Genomic DNA, 20,696 nt, shown 5'->3' on the forward strand with positions numbered 1-20,696 from the left:
CGCTGCCGTGTGACACCAGCTCCACCATTCCCCGCTATATTCTCATTCGCCCCAATCTCCCATTCCAAGCCTTCTCTAGATTTTCACTCTCAGTAGCCTGGCCAGCCGTACCTCGCCTAGTTAGGTTTGATTTGGCCTAGCTCGGTTGCTAAGGCCTGGAGCTTCCCGGTTACGGGGGTGTGGCGGGAGAGCGTGGGGGGGGAAATGACGTCACGCACAAAAGGCGGGCTAACCAGACTTCTCCCTCCTCCCGATTGGCTGCCAGGATTTTAACTAGATTCGCTGTCTCGCGGGCTCCAGGGTTAGCCGTCAGTGTCTCTGTCCAGCTGTCCCCTGCCCACCCCCTCCCGACCGTCCTCTCCGCCTGGGGCAAGACTCCGAGGACAGTACCTCAGTAGCACTTAGCTTCGGAAAGAGAGGTGATTCGAAGGGTCCGGCTATTGCCGCCAGGCGAGGCTCTTCGACCGCCCAGGTACTTTTTGACTCGATCGGTGTCCGTAGTTGGGACGGCTACCCAAGCCGCAGGGAATTGTGGAACTTATAGTTCTGGGTTAGTTCGGGGTTGGAACGGAGGCTCGAGCCGGGAAAGGAATCTAAATAACATTCCTGCCAATGACATTATTTTTATTTATTTTTTTTAATCAGGTGCGGACCTGGTCCATCCCTTTCTGACCAAAACTGTTTACCCACATTGGAAAGGACCAGGCGCCTAAATGGAGACGCCACCAGTCAATCCAATGGGAGAGGACACCTCTCAACCGCAGCAACAATGGGAAAAGAACCTTGATTTAACTACTCAGATTAGGCAGCAGCCCCGTGACCCTCCTACTGAAATCCTTGAGCTCAGAGTGAGCCCAGATCCAGACAGCCAAATTCTAGAGGATCCTCAAGAAACCGAAAAACTGGCCACTGGACTTGAAGGAGACTCTGATAAGTCTCATGGATCAGCCAGTGAGGTGCCAGAGCCCCTTCAAACCTCTGATCTCTGGTACTGTCCGGATGGGAGCTTTGTCAAGAAGATCATAATCCATGGCCATGGCTTGGACAAACCCAAGCTGGGCTCCCGCTGCCGGGTACAGGCTTTTGGATTTACTTTGGGGTCAGGGCTGCCAGAGGGCTGGACAGAGCTAACTATGGGGTTAGGCCCATGGAGGGAAGAAACCTGGGGGGAGCTCATAGAGAAATGCTTGGAGTCCATGTGTCAAGGCGAGCAGGCAGAGCTTCAGCTCCCTGGGTGCTCTGGACCTCCTGTCAGGCTCACACTGGCCTCCTTCACACAGGGCCGGGACTCCTGGGAACTGGAGGCCACTGAGAAGGAGGCCCTGGCCAGGGAAGAACGTGCAAGAGGCACAGAATTATTCCGAGCTGGGAACCCTGAATCGGCTGCCCGATGCTATGGACGGGCTCTTCGGCTGTTGCTGACTTTACCCCCACCTGGCTCTCCGGAACAAACTGTCCTTCATGCCAACCTGGCTGCCTGTCAGTTGCTGCTAGGGCAGCCCCATTTGGCAGCCCAGAGCTGTGACCGGGTTCTGGAACGGGAGCCTGGCCATTTAAAGGCCTTGTACCGAAGGGGGGTTGCCCAGGCTGCTCTTGGGAACCTGGAAAAAGCAACTGCTGACCTCAAGAAGGTGCTGGCGGTAGACCCAAAAAACCGGGCAGCCCAGGAGGAGCTGGGAAAGGTGATCATTCAGGGAAAGAAACAGGATGCAGGGCTGGCTCAGGGACTGCGCAAGATGTTTGGCTGATTAAAAGTTAAACCTTAAAAGAAACAGGAACCTGTGAAGTGTGGTCTATGCTGTGAGATTTGGGGGGTGGGGGGGGCCCAGAGGGAGGGTTTCACCCATATCCCACTCCCAGCTTTTGCCTTCCTAGGGGAGGTAGCAGTGGTCTCAGTGTCCTCCTTTACCCTTTTACCATTAAAAAGCCAGATGGTCACGTGTGCTATGTTTTGGGGGGCTTATCCATCTCCGAAGATGAATAGAAGCCGTCTACACTTCTAAATTTAGGACACGCTGCGGGAGACAGCGTGACTTCCAAACCTGGGAGCTACATTTCCTAGGCGCTTTCTGGCTGGGTCCTGTTTGGCGCATGCGCAAATTTCACTGCCCGATGCTACGGAGGTGCTAGCCTCCTGCCGCACTCCCATTGGCCCGGCCTGTACAGCCTCCTCTTCTATTGACTCATGTGCTCAGTGCCCAGGTCTCTTACTGGTCGGTAGAGCTTCCGGGCCGCCCCCTTTTTTTTTAAGAGCCAACTTATTAGTTGATGATGGGGAGAGGCGGGCCTTGGGAGCCGTCTCATGGTTGGGGGGGCGGGGGGGAAAGATGGCGGAGCTGATGCTCCTCAGCGAGATTGCGGACCCGACGCGCTTTTTCACCGACAATTTGCTGAGCCCGGAGGACTGGGGTGCGCGGAGTGAGGCCTCGGGGAGGGGAGAGGGCTGTGGCGTACTGTGACCCTGAGGCACGCAGGAGGTAGCGGAGGCCCAAAGAGGAAGGCTGGGCAAATACGAAATGCACCATCTGAAGGAGGGCGGAACGGGAGCCTAGTTGTGCTTTTGGGGGATGCGGGAGTTGGGGAAGACCTCCGCTCCTGCGGAAATATGGAGTTGTTCCGGGGTCGGGGAGGGAGGGGCTGAAGTTCTTTGGCTATATCACTTTTCAAGTGGGCGGGCGGTGGGTCTGGCCGAGCCGAGCCAATGAGGGATGGGTCGAGGGCTTTGTGTGGATCCAAAGGCTGCGCTACCGGAAGACCCCCCGACCCTCCGCACCTCTTGCAGACAGCACCTTATACGCCGGCCTGGATGAAGTGGCCGAGGAGCAGACGCAGCTCTTCCTTTGCCCGGAGCAGGATGTCCCGGTATCGCTCCCCAGCCTGGTCTTTTACGCTTGGTGGGTGAGGGTGGTCGCAGAACCAGGACTCAAACCCAGGCCTGAGGTCATCTGGAGCCACCCCTTCATCCCCACACTCCTGCCATCTAATATCCTCCCTTATTCAGTTTGGCAGCAGTTCCCTGGACTTGGGGATGGATGTCAGCCCTCCTGAACCCCCCTGGGACTCTCTGCCTATCTTCCCAGGTAAGCTACCCTGTGTGATTCCCTCATCCAGAAACCCTGATCTTCCGTTGTTCCCCAGAAACTGCAATTCCTCTTATCCTCACGCTTCCTCCACCTGATTGCCTGTGTACTCTTCTCCCTCTTTGATTCTTTATATGTGTTCGTTCCCCCTTGCCCCAGTGAGGGGTCCTTACCCCATAATCTTGGGCACTTTTTGGACTCTTGTCAGCTCTGCTTCCAGGTTATTTTCTAACCCCTTTCTCTCCAGATCTTCAGGTGAAGTCTGAGCCATCCTCCCCCTCCTCTTCCTCCTCCCTCAGCTCTGAATCGTCGCGCCTTTCTACAGAGCCCTCCAGCCAGGTGAGAGTCATCTCCCTCCTACTGTCTGTGGCAGGGACTCAGCTCCCTTGACTTCACCTATAGATGCTGAGGGAATGATTTGTGTGCTGTGAGTCATGGGGTGTTGGTGGGGGGCTTCTTTTCTGCCTTTGCCATTTCTTTTATATCCTCATTTTTCACATTTCCATTCTTCAGTTGTCTAGAATTGAAGGTGGAGTTTTTTAATATACAGAGAAATGTGGCAGCCATGGGAGGCCTGGGAAGAAGAGAGTTGTTAACTGCTGAGAATTCTGGAACTGTTCTTGTCCAAGTTGTCCACTCTAAGGCAATATTTGAAATCATGAGACTTCATCACCCCTCCCAGGAATAAAATAGAAAGAGAGAACAAGGGGCCAGACACAGCCTAGGGAGATGCTGAGTATGAACGTCAAGTAATTGGTGGTTTGTAAGCTCGAAAGCTTTTGTTCTTGCTCTTACTCTCAACACGTCCTTTTTTTCTTTCCTTGTTTCTGTCCCCCCTGCTTTACCCCCACTCTTACCCAGGCCTCTGGTGTAGGGGAGGTGCTGGTTGTGAAGTCAGAGTCCTTGACACCCTCACTCTGCCTCCTGGGAGATGATCCAACATCCCCATTTGAAACCGTCCAGATCAATGTGGGCCCCACCTCTGATGATGCCTCAGGTAATAACAGCCTGCACCATCCTCAGGCTTTACCAAGGTAGAGTGTATGTATGCGTGTACACACGTGCATGCGCATGTGTGTATGGGAAGCGGGAGTGCAGTCAGCAGGACGGGGAGGAAAAGGTGGGGAGGAGAAAGGGCAGATAACCAGGAGAGAGGCCAGGAGCGGGAGGGAGGATTTCAGGAAATCACAGCCAGGGAAGCACGGAAGAAATGGGGATGATTTTTCTTTTTTCTTGTTCCTAGTCACCTGTTGTGTGATTTAACTTCCTATTGCTTTGCATAAACTTGCAGACAGTTTAGGGCATTTTTATCTATGTGACTTTCCCCCTGAAGGTTTTATTATAAAAATTTTCAAGCATACAGAAAAGTTGGAATACCATATACCCAACTCCTAGATTCTACAAATAACATTGTTTGTGCTGTTTTGAAAAGCGTTATTGAGTTTAGTTACTCTTATATGTTTATTGAGCAGCTACTCCATGCCAGATACTGGACACGGTGCTGGAGTTGCAAAGGTGAAGAACACGTTACCACCACACTGACTTGAGGCCCCTGTAGTGTGGTGGGGGGAAGAAAGCCAAGCAAGGTGTGCTAATTCTAGGGTAGAGACTGTCACAGGTGCCCTGAAAGCTCACAAGAGGGGGCCTCTCACCCGATTGGGGCTGGCTCAAGGGTGCACTCTTGGCGGAGGGGTTTCCTGAGCCGAGTTTCGAAGGACACATAGGAATTAGCCAGAAGAAGAACATGGGGACTGGTTGTGTTTGTAAGGAACCTGCATCTCTTTAGAGAGGATGTGAGGAGGGGGAGTAGAGACGGGCCAGGAGATGCAGAGGCTGCAGCGCCAGGTAGGAACCCTGCTAAGGGACTCTTAGCTGTTCTCCTGTGGGCAGTTGGGAGCCTTTGAAGAGTCAAGCAGGAGGGCAATATGATTAGGAAGAGGACTCTGGTGGCAGAGTAGAGAGTGGGTTGCAGAGACACAGAACTGGAGGCAGAAGGAGGACCAAGAAAGAGGTTCATGCAGTTACTCAAGTAAGATACTCAGCTGCTGAGAAGAAGGCAGATTTGAGGAAGCATGAATTAGAATGCATGAGTGCAGTGACCCCCCTGGGCGTTGAAGAGAGACAGGGGTGAAAGAGTGTGCCTGGGTTTCTGGCTAGGGCAGCCACCCGGTGGGTGAGGGTACCGATCACTGGACAGAGCCTGCAGGAGCAGGAACCCGCTGGTCAGGGAGCACGTGGTGAATTCAGTGTGGGACACGTTGAGTGTTGATTTCAAAGCGACTTCAGGGTTTCCTAGCACCGCCTCCTTTTGGTTGAACTTTAACCAGAAGCTAGATGGCAAGAGAGCCCCAAGGTGCACTCCATTCATGTTTTCCCGCGGGCCTTAGAGTAGGACAGGGAAAGATGGAGAGTGGGTTTGCAGGGACAGACAGCTCATATCCAGCATACGATTAAATGTTACAAAGAGGACAAAGAAAATAGGGATTGAAAAGTCTATAACAGCAAAAAGATTATTGATGATTTTGCAAAGGATAGTGTTTTTGGAGTCAGAGTCTCCCCTGGTATTTAGGTGTTTTTTTGAGGGCCTGTACTTTACCCATCACTTTGATAGACATGAAGCATAAGACATAGTCCTTGCTTTTGGAGAGTTTCATGAGGGTTATAACACATGGTTAATAGCTCAAACAGTGGTCACCTCTGAGGAGGGGATCTGGGTGTCTGGTTGACAAGGAAGGGAATGAAATTCCCTTTTCACTGAATTCCCCTTCCTTCCTTTGGGATTCTGTATCATATGACTGTATTACCTATCAAAATATATAAGTAGATATGACATTTTGAAATAGCAGTAGTGGCAATCATATAATTAAGTATCAAAATGCGTGCTGTGGACCAGAGGTAGTAGCGGACCATTGACCTCGGGGCTGAATCTGGCCCTCAGACGGGTTCACCTCCATGGGGCAATCAACAAGTCTTACAGATAGGTTTTTTTCTTTTTTTTTTTTTTTTCCTTTTTTTTCTTTTTTTTTATAGGTGGGTTTAACAGAAGCCATGAAGGCTCAGAGGTGACTGAGCTTTGAAGGCTGACAGTAGGAAGAGAATCTGTATGAAGGGACAAGCAGTGAGCCCTGTTTAAGGCCAGTTGAATTTGGGTGAACGGCGAGGCATGAGAATGGAAGTGACCAACAGGCAGCTTGGGAGTGAGGATCAGGGTGCAGGGGGGCAGTCAAGGGTAGAGATGCAGACTGGGCAGTTGTCAGTGTGGCGACGCGTGATCGCGTTGAGCCAGGATGAGGTGGAAATCCAGCCAGACAGGAATCTGGGCCCACACGAATGCTGCCGAATCCCCCTGCTTGGGTCTCCTCCATGTGATGTGTGAGGAAGAAAGAGGGAGAGCAGAAGCACAAGGACAGCCTTGGGGGAAACTGAGCAGTGGGGGAAACAACTGATAGGGGCCACGGAAGGAGAAAGGGAGTCCTGGGTAAAGAGGTAGGAGGAGAGGCAACAGATTAGCAGCTCCATGGTGCCCCTCGTCTGGATTGCCCTCCTGGGCCAGAAGAGTTTTCCTTGCAGGTACAAGGAGAAATGACCATGTGTCCCATTTCCCCATCTTAGCCCTCTTCTCCTTCAGTGTTTGTCTGATATCCAGCTTTTTGTCTCATCCCACTGTCCCGCAGATGTCCAGATTAAGATAGAGCCTGTCTCTCCATCTTCCTCCATCAACTCAGAGGCTTCCCTGCTCTCTGCGGAGTCCCCCAGCCAGGTGAGCGTCCACTTCCTTCCTCCAGCACGCCGTTGCGTTCCTTCTGACTCTCAGAGGTGTGAGAGCTTTCTCTTCTTCAGCTCCGTCTCCTCAGCACTCCTCCTGACTCACATATCTTCTGGAATGCCCCACGTAGGCTTTTATAGGAGAGGAGGTACTGGAAGTGAAGACAGAGTCCCCATCCCCTCAAGGGTGTCTCTTGCGGGATGTCTCAGGCCCCCCACTTGGAGCTGTCCAGATCAGCATGGGCCTGTCCTCTGATGGCTCCTCAGGTAACGAGGCCTCCTGACACCTGGAGTCCCTCGCAAGAGGCCTATAGTCCTGACATTTCTTCTTCCTTCCTTCCTTTCACCTTCCTTCAGGCAAACCCCTGCCCGCCCGGAAGCCACCACTGCAGCCCAAACCTGTGGTGATAACCACTGTCCCGATGCCACCGAGAGCTGTGCCTCCCAGCACCACTGTCCTTTTGCAGCCCCTTGTCCAGCCACCCCCAGGTACTAAAGAAGGAGAGAAGGAGGTGGCCTGGATTGACCTTCTCGGGAGGCTCACAGCCATTGAGCCTCCCGACGCTTGGGTGCTCAGGTGTGGGTGTGGACACAGGGAACCCACCTGACTTCCAGCTCTCTGACCTCCTTCTCCTGTCCACTTGCCCCAGTGTCCCCAGTTGTCCTCATCCAAGGTGCTATTCGAGTCCAGCCTGAGGGACTGACCCCCCCTGCTCCACGGCCTGAGAGGAAGAGCATTGTTCCAGCTCCTATGCCTGGGAACTCCTGCCCGCCTGAGGTGGATGTAAGCATTTACTGGGGAGGAGAGGGGTAGGGCTAGTGATGGGAAGGGAACTGTCGTGGGAGAGAACCGTGGAGCGAGAAGGGAGCCAAAAGTGAGGAAGCAGGCCTGTAAGACGGTTCTGAAGGTTAAAGCGGACCTCTTGTGTATATGAGTATCTACTCCGTGTAGTTTTAGGATCCTTGGGTTTGCTATCCCTGCAGATGGAGAAGTGGGCGTGGTCTTAGTAAATCAAAGGCGGGGGAGTCATACTGTGTTATAGAAGAGGGAGGCTGCTTCCTAGGGGAAAACCAGGTAAACTGTTCTCTAATTTTAGCAAGCTTCAACTTCGGGTCCTAAAAAGGAGAATTGAGAAGAAGGAAGACCACCCATCAAGGAAAGGAACTGAGGTTCCACCAAGAACCAGGATGGGGGAAGTTCCTCCTATAGTCTAACTTCTCTCAGCTCTGAGGAACAGGATTAGGGAGTGGTTGAGAGAAGGGCCCCTTCCCTGGAACGTTTTGGCAGAGAGGAAGAACCTCTCTCTGGCTCTGTAGGTAGAGGTTAGGAAGGCAGGAGAGTGGCCCGTGTGAGCTTTGGGTGATCAGTCCCTGGAGTTGGAGGGTGTGATGCCCCTCTCCCGCCCCTCTTGCCCTCTCTCTCTGACCCTTTTGTGCCTAGGCAAAGCTGCTGAAGCGGCAGCAGCGAATGATCAAGAACCGGGAGTCGGCCTGCCAGTCCCGGAGGAAGAAGAAAGAGTATCTGCAGGGGCTGGAAGCTCGGCTGCAGGCGGTGCTGGCCGACAACCAGCAGCTCCGGCGGGAGAATGCTGCCCTCCGCCGGCGGCTGGAGGCCCTGCTGGCCGAGGTAAGACCAAGGTGTCCTTGGGAGACCCGTGGGAGTACTGGCTCCTTGGGATGACTCCCCCTCTCTGGCTTCTCTCTTTCTCTGCATCTTAGAACAGCGAGCTCAAGTTAGGGTCTGGAAACAGGAAGGTGGTCTGCATCATGGTCTTCCTTCTCTTCATTGCCTTCAACTTTGGGCCTGTCAGGTGAGACCCTCGTTGCCTCCCCAGAGCCTTCTGGGTGGAGCCCACCCCCCGGCTGCCTGATTGCCTGCTCTGGCACAGTCACTTTCATTACTTGCACACAGACAGCTCTGGCGTCTTTGGCACTGATGGTGGGTGTATCCAGTCAGTCCCTTCTTGTTCCCTCATTGCTCTCATAAGTGTTACGTCCTGGAGGAGATGGTGGTGAGAACATTGATAAAAATAGTGACTATTAAGTGCTTAGTGAGTTCCGGGCCCTCGGATAAGCACTCTCCTTTTCTCATGTTTTCTGGCTCGATGAGTAGGGACTGTTCTCATTCCGTCCTCCAGATGAAGAGATTCAGTCTTGCAGAACAGATCGGAACCAGGTGGGCTATCTGTAGAGCCCTCCCTCTTAACTAGCCCCTCAGTAAAGCTGGAATTCTTCCTTGTGCTCTGTCCTTTCCTATCCACAGCATCAGTGAGCCTCCTCCAGCTCCCATCTCTCCTCGGATGAGCAGAGAGCAGCCTCGACCCCAGAGACACTTGCTGGAGTTCTCGGCGCTAGAGCCAGTTCATGGAATCGAGCACCCCCAGCATCCCTCCCAGGGTCCCAAGGAGACCCAGCCCAGCTCCTTGGGCCAGCCACGTTTCAGGTGAGGAGAGGGCCCTCTCTCTTTTGAGTGTGTCTTCTCCCCCAGAGTTACCTTTCCTTTTGAGGGGAGCTGGAGTTGCCCTCGCGCCAGCATGACCTCCGTTGATGGGAGGGCACTGGGCAGCCTCAGGTCAATGCCTCGTCCCTGCCTCACTCCAGGAACCTGACAGCCTTCCCTGGGGGCACCAAGGAGCTGCTGCTGAGAGACCTGGACCAGCTCTTCCTCTCCTCCGATTGCCGGCACTTCAACCGAACCGAGTCCCTGAGGTGTGGGGCATTCACAACTGGGGCGTCTTCCCTCTTGTCCCGAGGCCCCTCCGCAGACGGCCTGGCTCTCCTTGTGTGCTGAAGCACCAGCTCTCCGTGCCCTCCCTCTTCCCTCCTATGTGTGGGCGAGGAGAGTGGGAGTCTTGGCCTGGCACAGAGGTTTTACCCGTTCTCTGCTTCCCCAGGCTTGCTGATGAGCTGAGTGGCTGGGTCCAGCGCCACCAGAGAGGCCGGCGGAAGATGCCCCAGAGGCCCCAGGAGAGACAGGTAGGAGGGGGTGGGGCTGGTTCAAGGAAGGCCACTGGAAAACAAGGGTTGAATGTCCTTGGGATTTTAAGTGGGCATCTTGTTACGGGGCTTTGGGGGCAGTAGGAGGGTGGGTGTGCGGTGGCGTCAGCTCCCAGGGGCTGTCTGTTTCTTTTCCCTTTTCCCTCCACCCTCTTCAAATCCTCAGATACTTCTCCTTCCAGAAGTCTCAGCTATGGAAGAAGTTGCCTCCAGTTAAGGCAGTCCCCACCCAACCCCCTGGGCCCCCAGAAAGGTGAGTCTTGGGGAGGTACTTATTTATTAAGTGAGGTTCCACTCTAAAGAGCTATACCCTCAGGAGCTGTCCTGTGCTCATCGTCATTGCCACCAATGGCATGATGCTTCCCTTATCCCCTGGGGGTCTCCTGTCTTTCTCTCATCCTTTCCCCCTTCCGCACTGGGAACTGGGCACTGGGCTTAGTTCCTCGCCAATCCCGTTTCCCTGCCCGCCTAGGGATGCTGTGGGCCAGCTGCAGCTATATCGCCAACCAGACCGTTCGCAGCCAGAGTTCCTGGATGCAATTGACCGACGGGAAGACACATTTTATGTTGTCTCCTTCCGAAGGGTGAGTTTCTCCTCCTGGCCCCATCCCCATCACCCTGGGTTCCCCGGCAGTGTGCCTACAGGTTGAGGCTGTAGAGTAGGGCCGGGGAGCCTGTCAACATCTTTTCCTCCACCCTCCCAGACTGGCCCCTCTTTTTCCCAGGACCACTTGCTGCTCCCAGCCATCAGCCACAACAAGACCTCTCGGCCCAAGATGTCCCTGGTGATGCCCGCTATGGCCCCCAATGGTAATTCTTTCTCTGCCCAGTGTGGGGAGGGGTCCTGAAATTGAGGAATAAGGAAGTTCCAGTGGGGAGACCCAGCATGAGGAGTTGAGGGGGGAGGTGGGGACAGGAGCGGTAATTCTAGAGAGATACTAGATGCATGGGTGAGAAGCCAGAAATGACTGGAGAGAAAAACAAAATGCAGGAGACTGCTGGGAGGATGATGAGGGTGCGGGTCCTCCCTAGGTGAAGCTGCTTAGGGTGTGCGGGGCAGAGGGGTGTGGGCTGGGAACCTGCCAGACTCTTCTTTCTTTTCTCTTGCTGTCCTCTCCTCTGTGACCTCACACTCATCAATGTCATTTTTTCCCTTACTTCCTTCCTTCTCCCTGTGCCAACTCCCTCCCCCCCCCTCACTTAACCCCCACTGGGGCTCTGCCTCCTCATCACTGCCCTTCCCTCCCTGTCCACCTCTACCGCTGTGGTCCCTCCTCTCCGTCTGCCTCCCCCTTCTCCTCTTCCCTAACTCCCCCCTTCTCACAGAGACCCTGTCAGGCCGGGGGCCCCCGGGGGACTATGAGGAGATGATGCAGATCGAGTGTGAGGTCATGGACACCAGGGTGATCCACATCAAGACCTCCACGGTGCCCCCCTCGCTCCGAAAACAGCCGTCCTCAAGCCCGGGCAATGCCACAGGTGGCCCCTTGCCAGCTTCTGCAGCCAGCCAGGCCCACCAGGCCGCCCGTCAGCCCTCTACCTCAATCATCCCTGACCTCTACGACTCACACTGACTTAGAACTAGGGGGCAGGGGGTGGGGGCGACCAAGTGGGACTGTTTCGAATTTTCCTGATCCCTGGGCTGGGGGCAATTGGTAAAGGAAAGACAGGGTATGGGGGTTAAGCACTTATTTGGAGGTGGGGGGAAGTTTTCCTCTCTTCTCACCCCTTTTTGGCATATAGGGCTCCTCTCATTTCTGTGGAACCCCGTGTCCCTGCTTCTTTCTTTGAGGGTGTTGAATGAGCTTAAGTTTTGGGGTAGGTGGGCTCCTGTACACTCTTTATTCTTTTGTTTCTGTTGGGGGGGTGGAGGTGGGAATTTAGTCCCCAGGCGGGACTAGGGAAGTTTTTACATTTTGGAGCTAGTTCCTGAGAGTCAAGGAGGAGAGGTGGAGGGAGGTCAGGTGTATGTATGTGCATATCTTCTTTTTTATTATTAAATAAAACAACTTGAAGGGAGTTGAAGGAATGGTGCCTAACTGGCTCGTGACGGGGAATTTGGGGGAAAGTGACTTGCATAGGGCCAGTGTTCAGAGAATCAAGTACTAAAGACATGGCTGGCTCTGGGGTGGGGTGGGTGTGCGATCGCAGAGCTCACGTCATCCCCTCATCCCCACCCCTGCAACGCGGGTATGTCTGCTGTCTAGCGGGGGGGAGTGGGGGAGTGGGGGAGGGCTGTCCCATGGCGTGATAGGCTGGAGGATGCAGATCCCGGAATGTGTCTGAGTAAACAGGAAGGACAGGGGGCCCCACGCCCTTCAGGGTCAGCGTCCTCCCTGGGTCCTCTGCATTCTTGCAGGTTCTCCCCCACCTTGCTTTCCAGGACGAGCAGCTTGAACTAACAGTGGAGCTGGGGCCAGGGACGGTGAGCCCAGACAGGAGGAGCCACAGTGGAGAAGGGGGCAGTGTTTGGAGGGAGGGGGCACTTTGAGGAGCATCTCCTTAGCCCTAAACTGGAGGAAACTGAAACTTGAGAGTCCAGTTGAAAGAAAAGGAGGAGCACGGGGCCAGCAGGAAAGTCTGTGTTTTCTAATTAGGAGGAAGGGGAACAGGGCGACGGGTGAGGGGCCGAGTCTCACTCAGCCTGGGGGGGGATCCCCATCAGCAGCTCCTGTCCAGCAGCACCACGGGCCTCGCCCTGCAGGAGTGTCCTGGGTCAGTGGGAGGGTGTGGGCTAGGCCTGGGCTCAATGCCCAGATGGCTGGACAGGGGCTGCCCGGGCCACAAGCCGAGGGCTGAAAGCGGGAAGAACCTCACGTGTTCAGCCAGGCTCCCCCGCTTCCCCATTAATGTGTTTGGGGTGAAAACAGACCAAGTAACTATGGCAATCTGGAACCTAGGGCCCCCAGGAACTAGGCCTCTCCTCCCTCCAGAGGGCAGCCCTGGCTCCTCCGCCAGCACTTCCTGTCCCAAGGTCCCTCGAGCCGTTTCCAGCCTTATCCAGGCAGTGAGTGCAAGGAGAACAGGGATTTTGGAGGCAGAGCACCTGAGTTGGAGTCCCTGCTTTGCCTTTTGTTAGTGGGTGTCCCTGGTAGGTAACAAACACGCTAGCCTTAGTTTCCTCATCTGTAAAATGGGGTACTCCTCCCTACTTCTCAGAGTTGACATGGGGAGGAAAGATGATGTGCAGGCTGCCTGGTCCTTAGTGGACACACCTTTCTTCCCCTGCTCCTTTCTCCCTCCATTTACATTGTCCTTTTCTCCTCAGTTCTGCTTTTCTCCCATCTGGGTCCATCACTGTTTCACTGTCCCCTCGCTTTTTCTCTTTCCTGACCCCAGCTCAGGAAAGTGCTTGAAGTACTGGCATCTGAGACTGGGGGCTCTGGGGTGGGGCATACAGCTCCTCTGGCTTAGTGGCAAGGGACAGCTGGCACTGTGGTGTGAACCGGGAGTCAGACTCTCTTGGCCAAGGGCATGGGTGGTGGGAAGGACCAGGAGAGGTGTGGAGAGTGGGTGTGCTGTGGAGGGGGAAGGCAGGTCAGTCTGCCGCCCTCCAGGCCCACGTGGGTCTCCAGCTGCAGCCCCATCGAAGGCCACCGCAGCATGCTGGCCGTTGTCACTCCTGCACCTCCTGTTGGCCCCCTTCTGGCTCAGACCCTCTTTATCTTTCAGTTCTGCTGCTTTCCTTCCTCAGAGTCATCACCCCGACCCACTGTCTCTCCCTCTTCTTTTTCTCTAGACTTCTTTCCTGCCTTTCTTTGCCTTCTACCCACCACGAGTCACCACCTTCTCTTTCAGACCCTTTATTCTTTGTTCACCTGTTTGTTTCTCCCGGTTTTTGTATTTTTCCCTTCCTCCTCCTCTGCTTCACTGTCTGCTCCCTTTCTTTTTTCTGGGTCTTCTCATCTCCTCCTGCTGCGAACCCTGTGTGCACCACCTCATTTCCATGGCCCTTTCCACCCTTTTGTCCACATTCCCTGTCCCCTTCCATGACTTCCTCTCCTCCCCCCCGCCTCAGCCCTCTCCTCCTCCTCCTGCCCCCCCCTTCTCCCGTCACCTCCCCACTCCGGTCCTCTGTCCTCTTCCCAGCTGTGGGGCCAGCACTGGAGAGCCTCACACGTTTGCCTCATCGTTCTGCTATGGCTTCTGGATATAGCACATCTGGATTCCGGGGCCCAGATGTGTGGTTGCTACAGCGACCTCCGTCCCTCTGGTAAATATGGGCGCCCACCCGCCCCAGAGCAGAGAACAAAATAATTGTGTGACTTTCTTTTGTCATGAGATAGAAATGTCCTCCCCCCTCCCTTTTCCCTACACCCATGTCTCCAGGCAAAGGAAGTTTTAAGGGTCCAAACCCTTCCTCCTCTGGCTCTCTTGCCCCCTTTTCAGCCCCAACCTCTTAGTTCTCTCCCATCTTTCATCTCAGGCTCAATCTTTTCTCTCCACATTCCCCTTCCTCACCACCTCCCTCTCCTGGATCTCAATAATGGAGCGTTGCCCGCCCCTGACTTATACTTGGCAATTTCTTCTGAATCTACATAATAACTGGATGCAGAAGGAAGTTTCAAAAATCCACATCACCCACCCTTTCTTCTCAAACAAGTCCACCGGAAGCCCCTTCATTTATTTCTTCCCTAAGTCTTCAGTCTCTCTGGGGCTGTTCTTGTGGGAGGGGAGGAATACAGGCTTTGAAATCAGAAAACCTGGGCTGAGGCCCACCTTCACCACCACTAGTGAAGTCCCCAGGACAAGTCCCTTAATGTCTAAGAGACTCTGTTTCCTCAGCACAAAGTGGGATTAATAAAGTGTTGCGGTGTAGGAAGGGCTTTGTAAACGGAAGCGCAGTACAACTGTTTTCTATCTTCCCCTGTCTGGGACCGCTTCCTTGGATCGCAGCCCCTGGCCTCTCTTTGCTCCCTCTCCCTATCCTTCAGGCCCTTGCCCTCAGTTGCCCTTACTCTTCTGTGTCTTCCTTGGCTCCTCCTTGGCTTTCCCTTTTCTTCCTTGCTGTACCTTTTATCCCTTATCCTCCTGAGGGTAGGACAGGAACTTGGAGCTTCATTCAAGGATGGAGGCCCAGAGCTGAAGACACCTGGACTGAGGATTCAGAGAATAGCCAGAGCATGCAGACAGCTCTTGATAAGACCCCAGCCTTTCTTTCTGCCCATCGCCTGGGACACCTCAGTGAAGGCAAGCCGGCTCTGACCACTGGACTTCCCTGCCTTTGCCCTGGGGCTCCCTGCCAGACACTCTTGCCACACCCTCCTCTCCCAGTCATTTCACAGCTCAGTATTGACAGGCATTTATTTCTTTGTTTTAGTTATAAAATTTTTGGCTGCGTTGGGTCTTCGTTGCTGCGCGTGGGCTTTCTCTAGTTGTGGAGAACGGGGGCTACTCTTTGTTGCGGTGGGTGAGCTTCTCACTGCGGTGGCTTCTCTTGTGGTGGAGCATGGGCTCTAGGCATGCGGGCTTCAGTAGTTGTGGCGCACGGGCTTAGTCGCTCCGCAGCATGTGGGATCTTCCCGGACTAGGGCTCGAACCTGTGTCCCCTGCAATGGCAGGCAGATTCTTAACCACTGTACCACCAGGGAAGCCCTTGACAGGCGTTTATGAAGTACCTGCTCTATGCGAGGCCCAGTGCTTTTCTGATAAAATGCAAACATATATAAGACATAAGCTCCTCCAAGAGCCTGAAATCCAGGGTGTGGATGACATTTTAGATAATGATTATCTCAGAACCTGGAATTATGTCTGTCAGGCCTCCAGTGGCTTCTAATGCCCTGTGAGCTTGTGAATGTCTGGAATCCCACAGCCTTCTCTGACTCTGGCATCCCGTCTCTCCCCAGAAGTGGACTTCCTAAACACCCCAGGGCCATCGTTTCAGCTCTTGCTTCTTTCTCTCCAGGGTCTTCTGGCCACTGTCTGGGCCAAGTATACCTATGGTGACCATACTTCCTAAATAATAAAACCAAGGGACTTCTCTGGCGGTCCAGTGGTTAAGACTCCATGCTCCCACTGCAGGGGGCGTGGGTTTGATCCCTGGTTGGGGAACTAGAATCCCACATGCCGTGTGGTGTGGCCAAAAATAAATAAATAAAAATTTAAATAAAAATAAACAAAAAATAAATAAAACAAAGGGTATAGGACCAAAAAGAAAAAAAAAAGGATATGACCATTAGAATTACTAGAATCTGGGGGTATCAGAGAATATCTGTTCTCTGCAGTCTGCTGTCTCCACATAATGCTGTTTCAGACCCTCCTTCATCCTTTCATCTCCTTTCCCCCAACCCCTGCCTGGAGATCTGAGGGAAGCTGTTACCTGTTCCAGGCTCTGTGGGCTTCGGGCCAAGGCAGAGGAAGGAAGCTGAGCCCAGCTGTATCCAAGAAGATGACTTCATCCTCCCCATCAAAGCCAGTAAAAAAAAAAAAAAAAAACCAGCCACACACACACCCAGACACGCGGACACACGGGCACACCCACGCGAGGGAACATGCAAGCCTTCGCCCTCAGCCACTGGGAGTTCACGGGGCATAGGGCACAGCCAGGTGCTGGACCAGCGTGCCCTGACCCAGGATCACCACACCCACGACCCTGGGGACCTGACCAGGGTACGGACACGTGTGCCCCAACACAAGTGGCAGAATCGGGCACACACAGCCTCCCGCACGTCCCTTTCACCCATGACCTGTGACTTGACCAACCTACTCCTCAATGGTGAGGATTGCAGCTGGGTGGCAAGAACTTTATCCTCAGTGTGAAGCCTGGGATGGGGTCTCCCTCAGCCTGGATATTTCTCATCTGGCCAAAGTCTCCTTTGCAGCCCCTTGTCAGGGTGGCAAAGCACATGGGGAAATGAGACCAGAGAAGCAGCCCAGCACCCTGCCCTCTGGTCAGTCTTCCTGTCTCTGCCTGATATGAAAGAGACCTCTTTCTCCAGCCCATGCCTCTCTCCCTACCCCTGCTCCCCTGCGGCACCCAGACACTAGCCCTCTTCTCCTTTCCAGAATGTCACCTCACCATCTGTGCCCCCACCCCCATATCTGCGCCTGCCTTTCGCTCTTTCTCCATCCCTAAACCTCCTAACTTTCAGGCTTCCCTTCCCTGTCTCCCCTGAACTCCACCTTCTTTCCCAAGTCTCCTATGTCCTGGTTTTCAGCCAAGCCCTTGTCCAGCCAGTGCCCAAGCCTCATCCCTCATTTCTCTAGGAATTTGCTGAGGTGAGAGAATGAAAAGGGGTCATTGATCCCGAGCTGAGAACCAGAGATTGACTGAACAGTACAGATGGGGAGAGGCAGCACGGGGACAAGGCAAGAAAGGGGGAGAGTGCAGGTGGCAGCAATGGGGCCGGGCAGGGGCAGAGGCGGGGACAAGGAGAAGGCCCCTGTTGGAGAGAGATGTAGCCTTGGGAGGGAGGTTTCTTCCTGCCACCCATCCCCTATGCTCCCTGCCCTGCCGGGAGATAATTGGTTGGGGGATGAAGGAGTGGGTGCTGGGCAACAGATGGGGCAAGATCCAAGCTGGAGCAATGTGGCAGCTGGGAAGAGGTGGGGAGGTGCAGGGGAGGGAGGAGGGAGAGGGCCTGGACATGGGAAAGGTGTTGCTAGAGAGGAGAGAACAGGGGCAACAGGTGGAGAAATGGTGGAGGAAAAGGAGAAATGGCATGAGGATGGGGCTGTCAAGTTGGACAGAAATTAGGGTGAGGAGGAAGGGTAAAAATGGGATAAGGAAAGGATGTGGGAGGTTGGACGAGGGCTGGAGGGGGTGAGATGAGGGTACTGTGGGACCAGTGATCCCATATGGAGGGGGTCGGGGGGGTCGGGATGCAGGCGGGAGGAGAGGAGGGGTGGCGTGTGATGACGTTGGGAGGGCCTGGCAGGCCCGGGAGGGTGGGAGGACCTGCCCTATCTCCGCTCCCCTCCCTGACCTCATGCTGATCCTCCCCTTCTCCTCCCCCTGCTCGCTGCAGACTCCCTCCTTCTCACTGTCGCAGCCCAGATCCACGGTCGGGTGGCGGCTCAGTGAGCCCCTGCTGCAGGGAAGAAGCAAAGGGACATCCAGGAGCCCAGGGCTGCCAAGGGGCTCCCACCCACCCTGCCCCGAGAACCCCCTTCCCAAGGTTGGGGACAGAGCAGGTGCAGAGACACCGCAGCCGCTTGTTACTCAGGTAAGGAACAGCACTCTGGGAGAAGGAAGGAAGAGCCGGGAGAGGCGGGGACTTCTATCCCCACACCCCAGGTGAAGGTTGGCAGGAGAGCCTCCCGGAGCGGGGACTTTCCGCTGGGGCAGAAGGAATAGGACCATGCGCTGGGGACTGGACTCCCTGTGGAGGGTGTGTCTGGGAGGGCAAGTCAGTGTGGGTGTTGGTGAGGGGTGGGCGTGGATGCTGGGGTTTGGACAGGACCAGGCGTGGCACCAAGGTGGAGGTGGTTATCGGTGAGCCGGGGCTCTGGGCCCTGGAGTTGCTGGGGCTGGAGAAGCCAGGGCCCACGCGGAGCTGGTGGCCAGCTGAACCTCAGGAGGAAAGTGCTGCTGGAACCCCAAGTGCTCTGGCTGGAGCCGCTGAGCCAGAGCTCCAGGAAGGTGCCCGAGGGAGCTTCTTTGAGCACCCAGATGGGGACTCCCCAGGTGGCAGCACGTGGATTGCAAGGCCCGGGAGGGAATTCTGGGGGTCTGGAGCCTTTAGGAAGTGCTGAAATGAAGCAGAGTCAGGACTCTCAGGTCTGGGAAGGGCACGGAGTCTGCGGAGAGAATCCTAAAACTTGTTCTTGGCAGAGAGTTTTGCACCCATGACTCACGGTTCAGCGGGGCTGTGATGACTTGAGAGATGCCTCCAGGGGCACAGGGGCTCCGTCTTCGCTCCATCCCCCTTCCAGGCTCTCCTGCTTCTGTTTGTCTGAACCTCCCCCCTACACGTGACACACCCTGGGTGGGACAGGCGGGACCCTTATCTCGCCTGGAAAGAATTTAATGGCTTGGAAACAACTGGAAATGGAACTGAGAGGAACTACTGGGAAGCAACTCGGAAACACGGAAACACCGCAGCTGCTGTCTGTCCGCTTCCAATCCCCGCCCACTTCCCAGACCCTCGGCCCCTCCCCTCTTTCCCTGGCCCTGCCTCCAAACCCCTGGGGACCCAGCACCTAAATTCCTCAACCTTCCTTTCCCTTCAGCCCTGGTCTCTCAGTGCAGGACCAGAACCCACCTTCTATCTCTCACTGCCCCCAAAACTCTTTCCCACTGCGGGTCCAAAAGTCCTTTCTTTTAATTTTCCCGTTTCTCTAGCCCATTACTCCCCAGAATAAGGGGCATCTGGATCCTCCAACTCCCTCCTCTCCCGGTATCTCCTTGCCACCTGGTTCCAACCCAGTATCTGGAGCCCGCCCTCATCTCCCTCCTTCATCTCGCAGTCCTGGAATCCTTCTACCTTCACTCCTCTTGTGCCATGAGGAGCAGAGAAAAGCATGGCGATGGGGCCAAAATCCCCCACTTTTGGAACATCCGTCACGGAAGCCAGCCCCTCTCCCCACTTCTTGGGACCTACAGTCCCTGATGAGCGAAGTGTCAAAGTTGGCCACAACATGAATAGCCTGCACGCTGAGTCATAGCTTGGGAAGATGCCCCCCATCCCTGCCAGCCCTCCAGCTCTGGGGAGGATGCCGAGAAGATGAGGCCACGTGCTCCCTCCTTCCCCACAGCACACAGGCACCCCAGATGCAGCGGTAGGGGAGGGTGATGAGGGGGAAACACAAGGGACACCCAAGTTTTCTGCTTTCCTAGTGCTGAGAGAAGAGCAGGATTCTTCCAAGACTTGGGAACGGGGAACTGGGGGCGGGTGGAGACCCGGCCAGAGAGGGGTACTGGGAAGGAGGCTCTGGGGGTGTGGCCTGTGGGGGCCACTCCTCTCCTCTCAGACCAGCTTCACTACTTTCCTGCTGCTTTCCTTCCTGCTGCAGAGACCCTCCCCCTTCCCCCCACCACGTGGGGAGAGATGCAGGATTTGATTGTCGGGGTAGGGAGACTGGACAGCTCCCAAAGGCCTCCAGGGGTGTGGGGCACCCCGTATCCTCTGCTCCCCACTGGAGAAGGGCCTCCTGTGTGGTTCCCCTCACTCCAACTAAGTTCTTTGACTCACATAGCTGCCCTCTGAGCCAATGAGAAATCAGCTTTTTTTAGGCATCACCCAATGACTAGGTGTGGAGGAAATGTGAAGAGATTATGTGTGTGTGCCCATGCACATGCTCAAATGTGTGTGCCTGCAAAGACGCAAGCTTCTTTGGATAAATATGAGTATACGTATACAAGAAGTGTGTTCATATTTGTATTTGTGGAGGACCGCACATGAGTACATTTGTCTGTGTACGTGTATTTGTGTGCGCACGCACCCGGTGATGTGCACGGCCTTAGACACAGGGCAACAGGATTTGAAGGTAGGTCCGGGCCCACCTCCTGCCCAAGGCTACACTCCAAGCTGGGAGAAGGGCTGAGGGGCCGAGGGAAGGGCGGCTCTCTGCCTGCCAGGTCTCTCTGCCCAGGCTTTGTCGGGCAGGGTGCCTCTCGGTGTGGAAACGCTCTGTCCCTTAGTCCAGCTCCCTTCCATCTCTCGTGGGGTGGTGGCGGGGTATAATGGCTGGTAGCCCCGAAAACTCCTTTTTCTCAGACTCAGAGGAGAATTTTAAGTGTAGGAAGCCAGGAAATGTGTGCGTGTTGCAAGGAGGTGCCGGTCACAGTCCCTTCCCTCCTCACCAGTCAGCATTCCCACCACTCACCCTGCCCTCCTTCCCACTCCAGCCTCTCTGGTCTGGAAGAACTGGGCACCTGCTAACACCTCTCCTTAACCTTTCGCCTGAACCTGC

At 54.9% G+C, this 20,696-nt stretch overlaps 3 protein-coding genes and 1 long non-coding RNA gene across 4 annotated transcripts in view; 3 read left to right on the plus strand and 1 right to left on the minus strand.

The window, feature by feature from the left end:
• Window positions 1–320: 320 nt before the first annotated feature.
• FKBPL (FKBP prolyl isomerase like) lies at window positions 321–1,772 on the plus strand. Its single transcript, XM_081246670.1, has 2 exons — window positions 321–472; window positions 646–1,772. Exon 2 carries the CDS (start codon window positions 714–716, stop codon window positions 1,746–1,748), a length of 1,035 nt encoding a protein of 344 aa, XP_081102796.1. The 5' UTR covers window positions 321–472; window positions 646–713; the 3' UTR covers window positions 1,749–1,772.
• Window positions 1,773–2,315: 543 nt separating this feature from the next.
• On the plus strand, window positions 2,316–11,858 carry ATF6B (activating transcription factor 6 beta). The gene is given in 19 exon segments (XM_081245152.1): window positions 2,316–2,409; window positions 2,783–2,862; window positions 3,002–3,080; window positions 3,328–3,419; window positions 3,942–4,077; window positions 6,755–6,840; window positions 6,977–7,112; window positions 7,203–7,334; window positions 7,496–7,629; window positions 8,287–8,472; window positions 8,565–8,656; window positions 9,109–9,288; window positions 9,447–9,554; window positions 9,740–9,821; window positions 10,025–10,095; window positions 10,315–10,426; window positions 10,568–10,652; window positions 11,169–11,375; window positions 11,378–11,858. Coding segments are annotated over 19 exon segments (2,100 nt in total). The 5' UTR covers window positions 2,316–2,327; the 3' UTR covers window positions 11,398–11,858.
• Window positions 11,859–15,128: 3,270 nt separating this feature from the next.
• On the minus strand, window positions 15,129–19,760 carry LOC308624163. Its single transcript, XR_014016932.1, has 2 exons — window positions 18,639–19,760; window positions 15,129–15,391 (listed from the first exon to the last, which is right to left on the minus strand). It is a non-coding gene; the product is annotated as an uncharacterized lncRNA (long non-coding RNA).
• TNXB (tenascin XB) overlaps window positions 15,441–20,696 on the plus strand; it is a 61,914-nt gene continuing 56,658 nt past the window's right edge. Inside the window, exon 1 of the mRNA XM_081247166.1 lies at window positions 15,441–18,007. The gene's annotated coding sequence lies outside the window, so the exon portion shown is untranslated. The remainder of the gene's footprint in view (window positions 18,008–20,696) is intronic.

The sequence above is a fragment of the Mesoplodon bidens genome, assembly GCF_964165515.1.
Source record: "Mesoplodon bidens genome assembly, chromosome: 10".
In the NCBI taxonomy this organism is placed as follows: Eukaryota; Metazoa; Chordata; class Mammalia; order Artiodactyla; family Ziphiidae; genus Mesoplodon; species Mesoplodon bidens.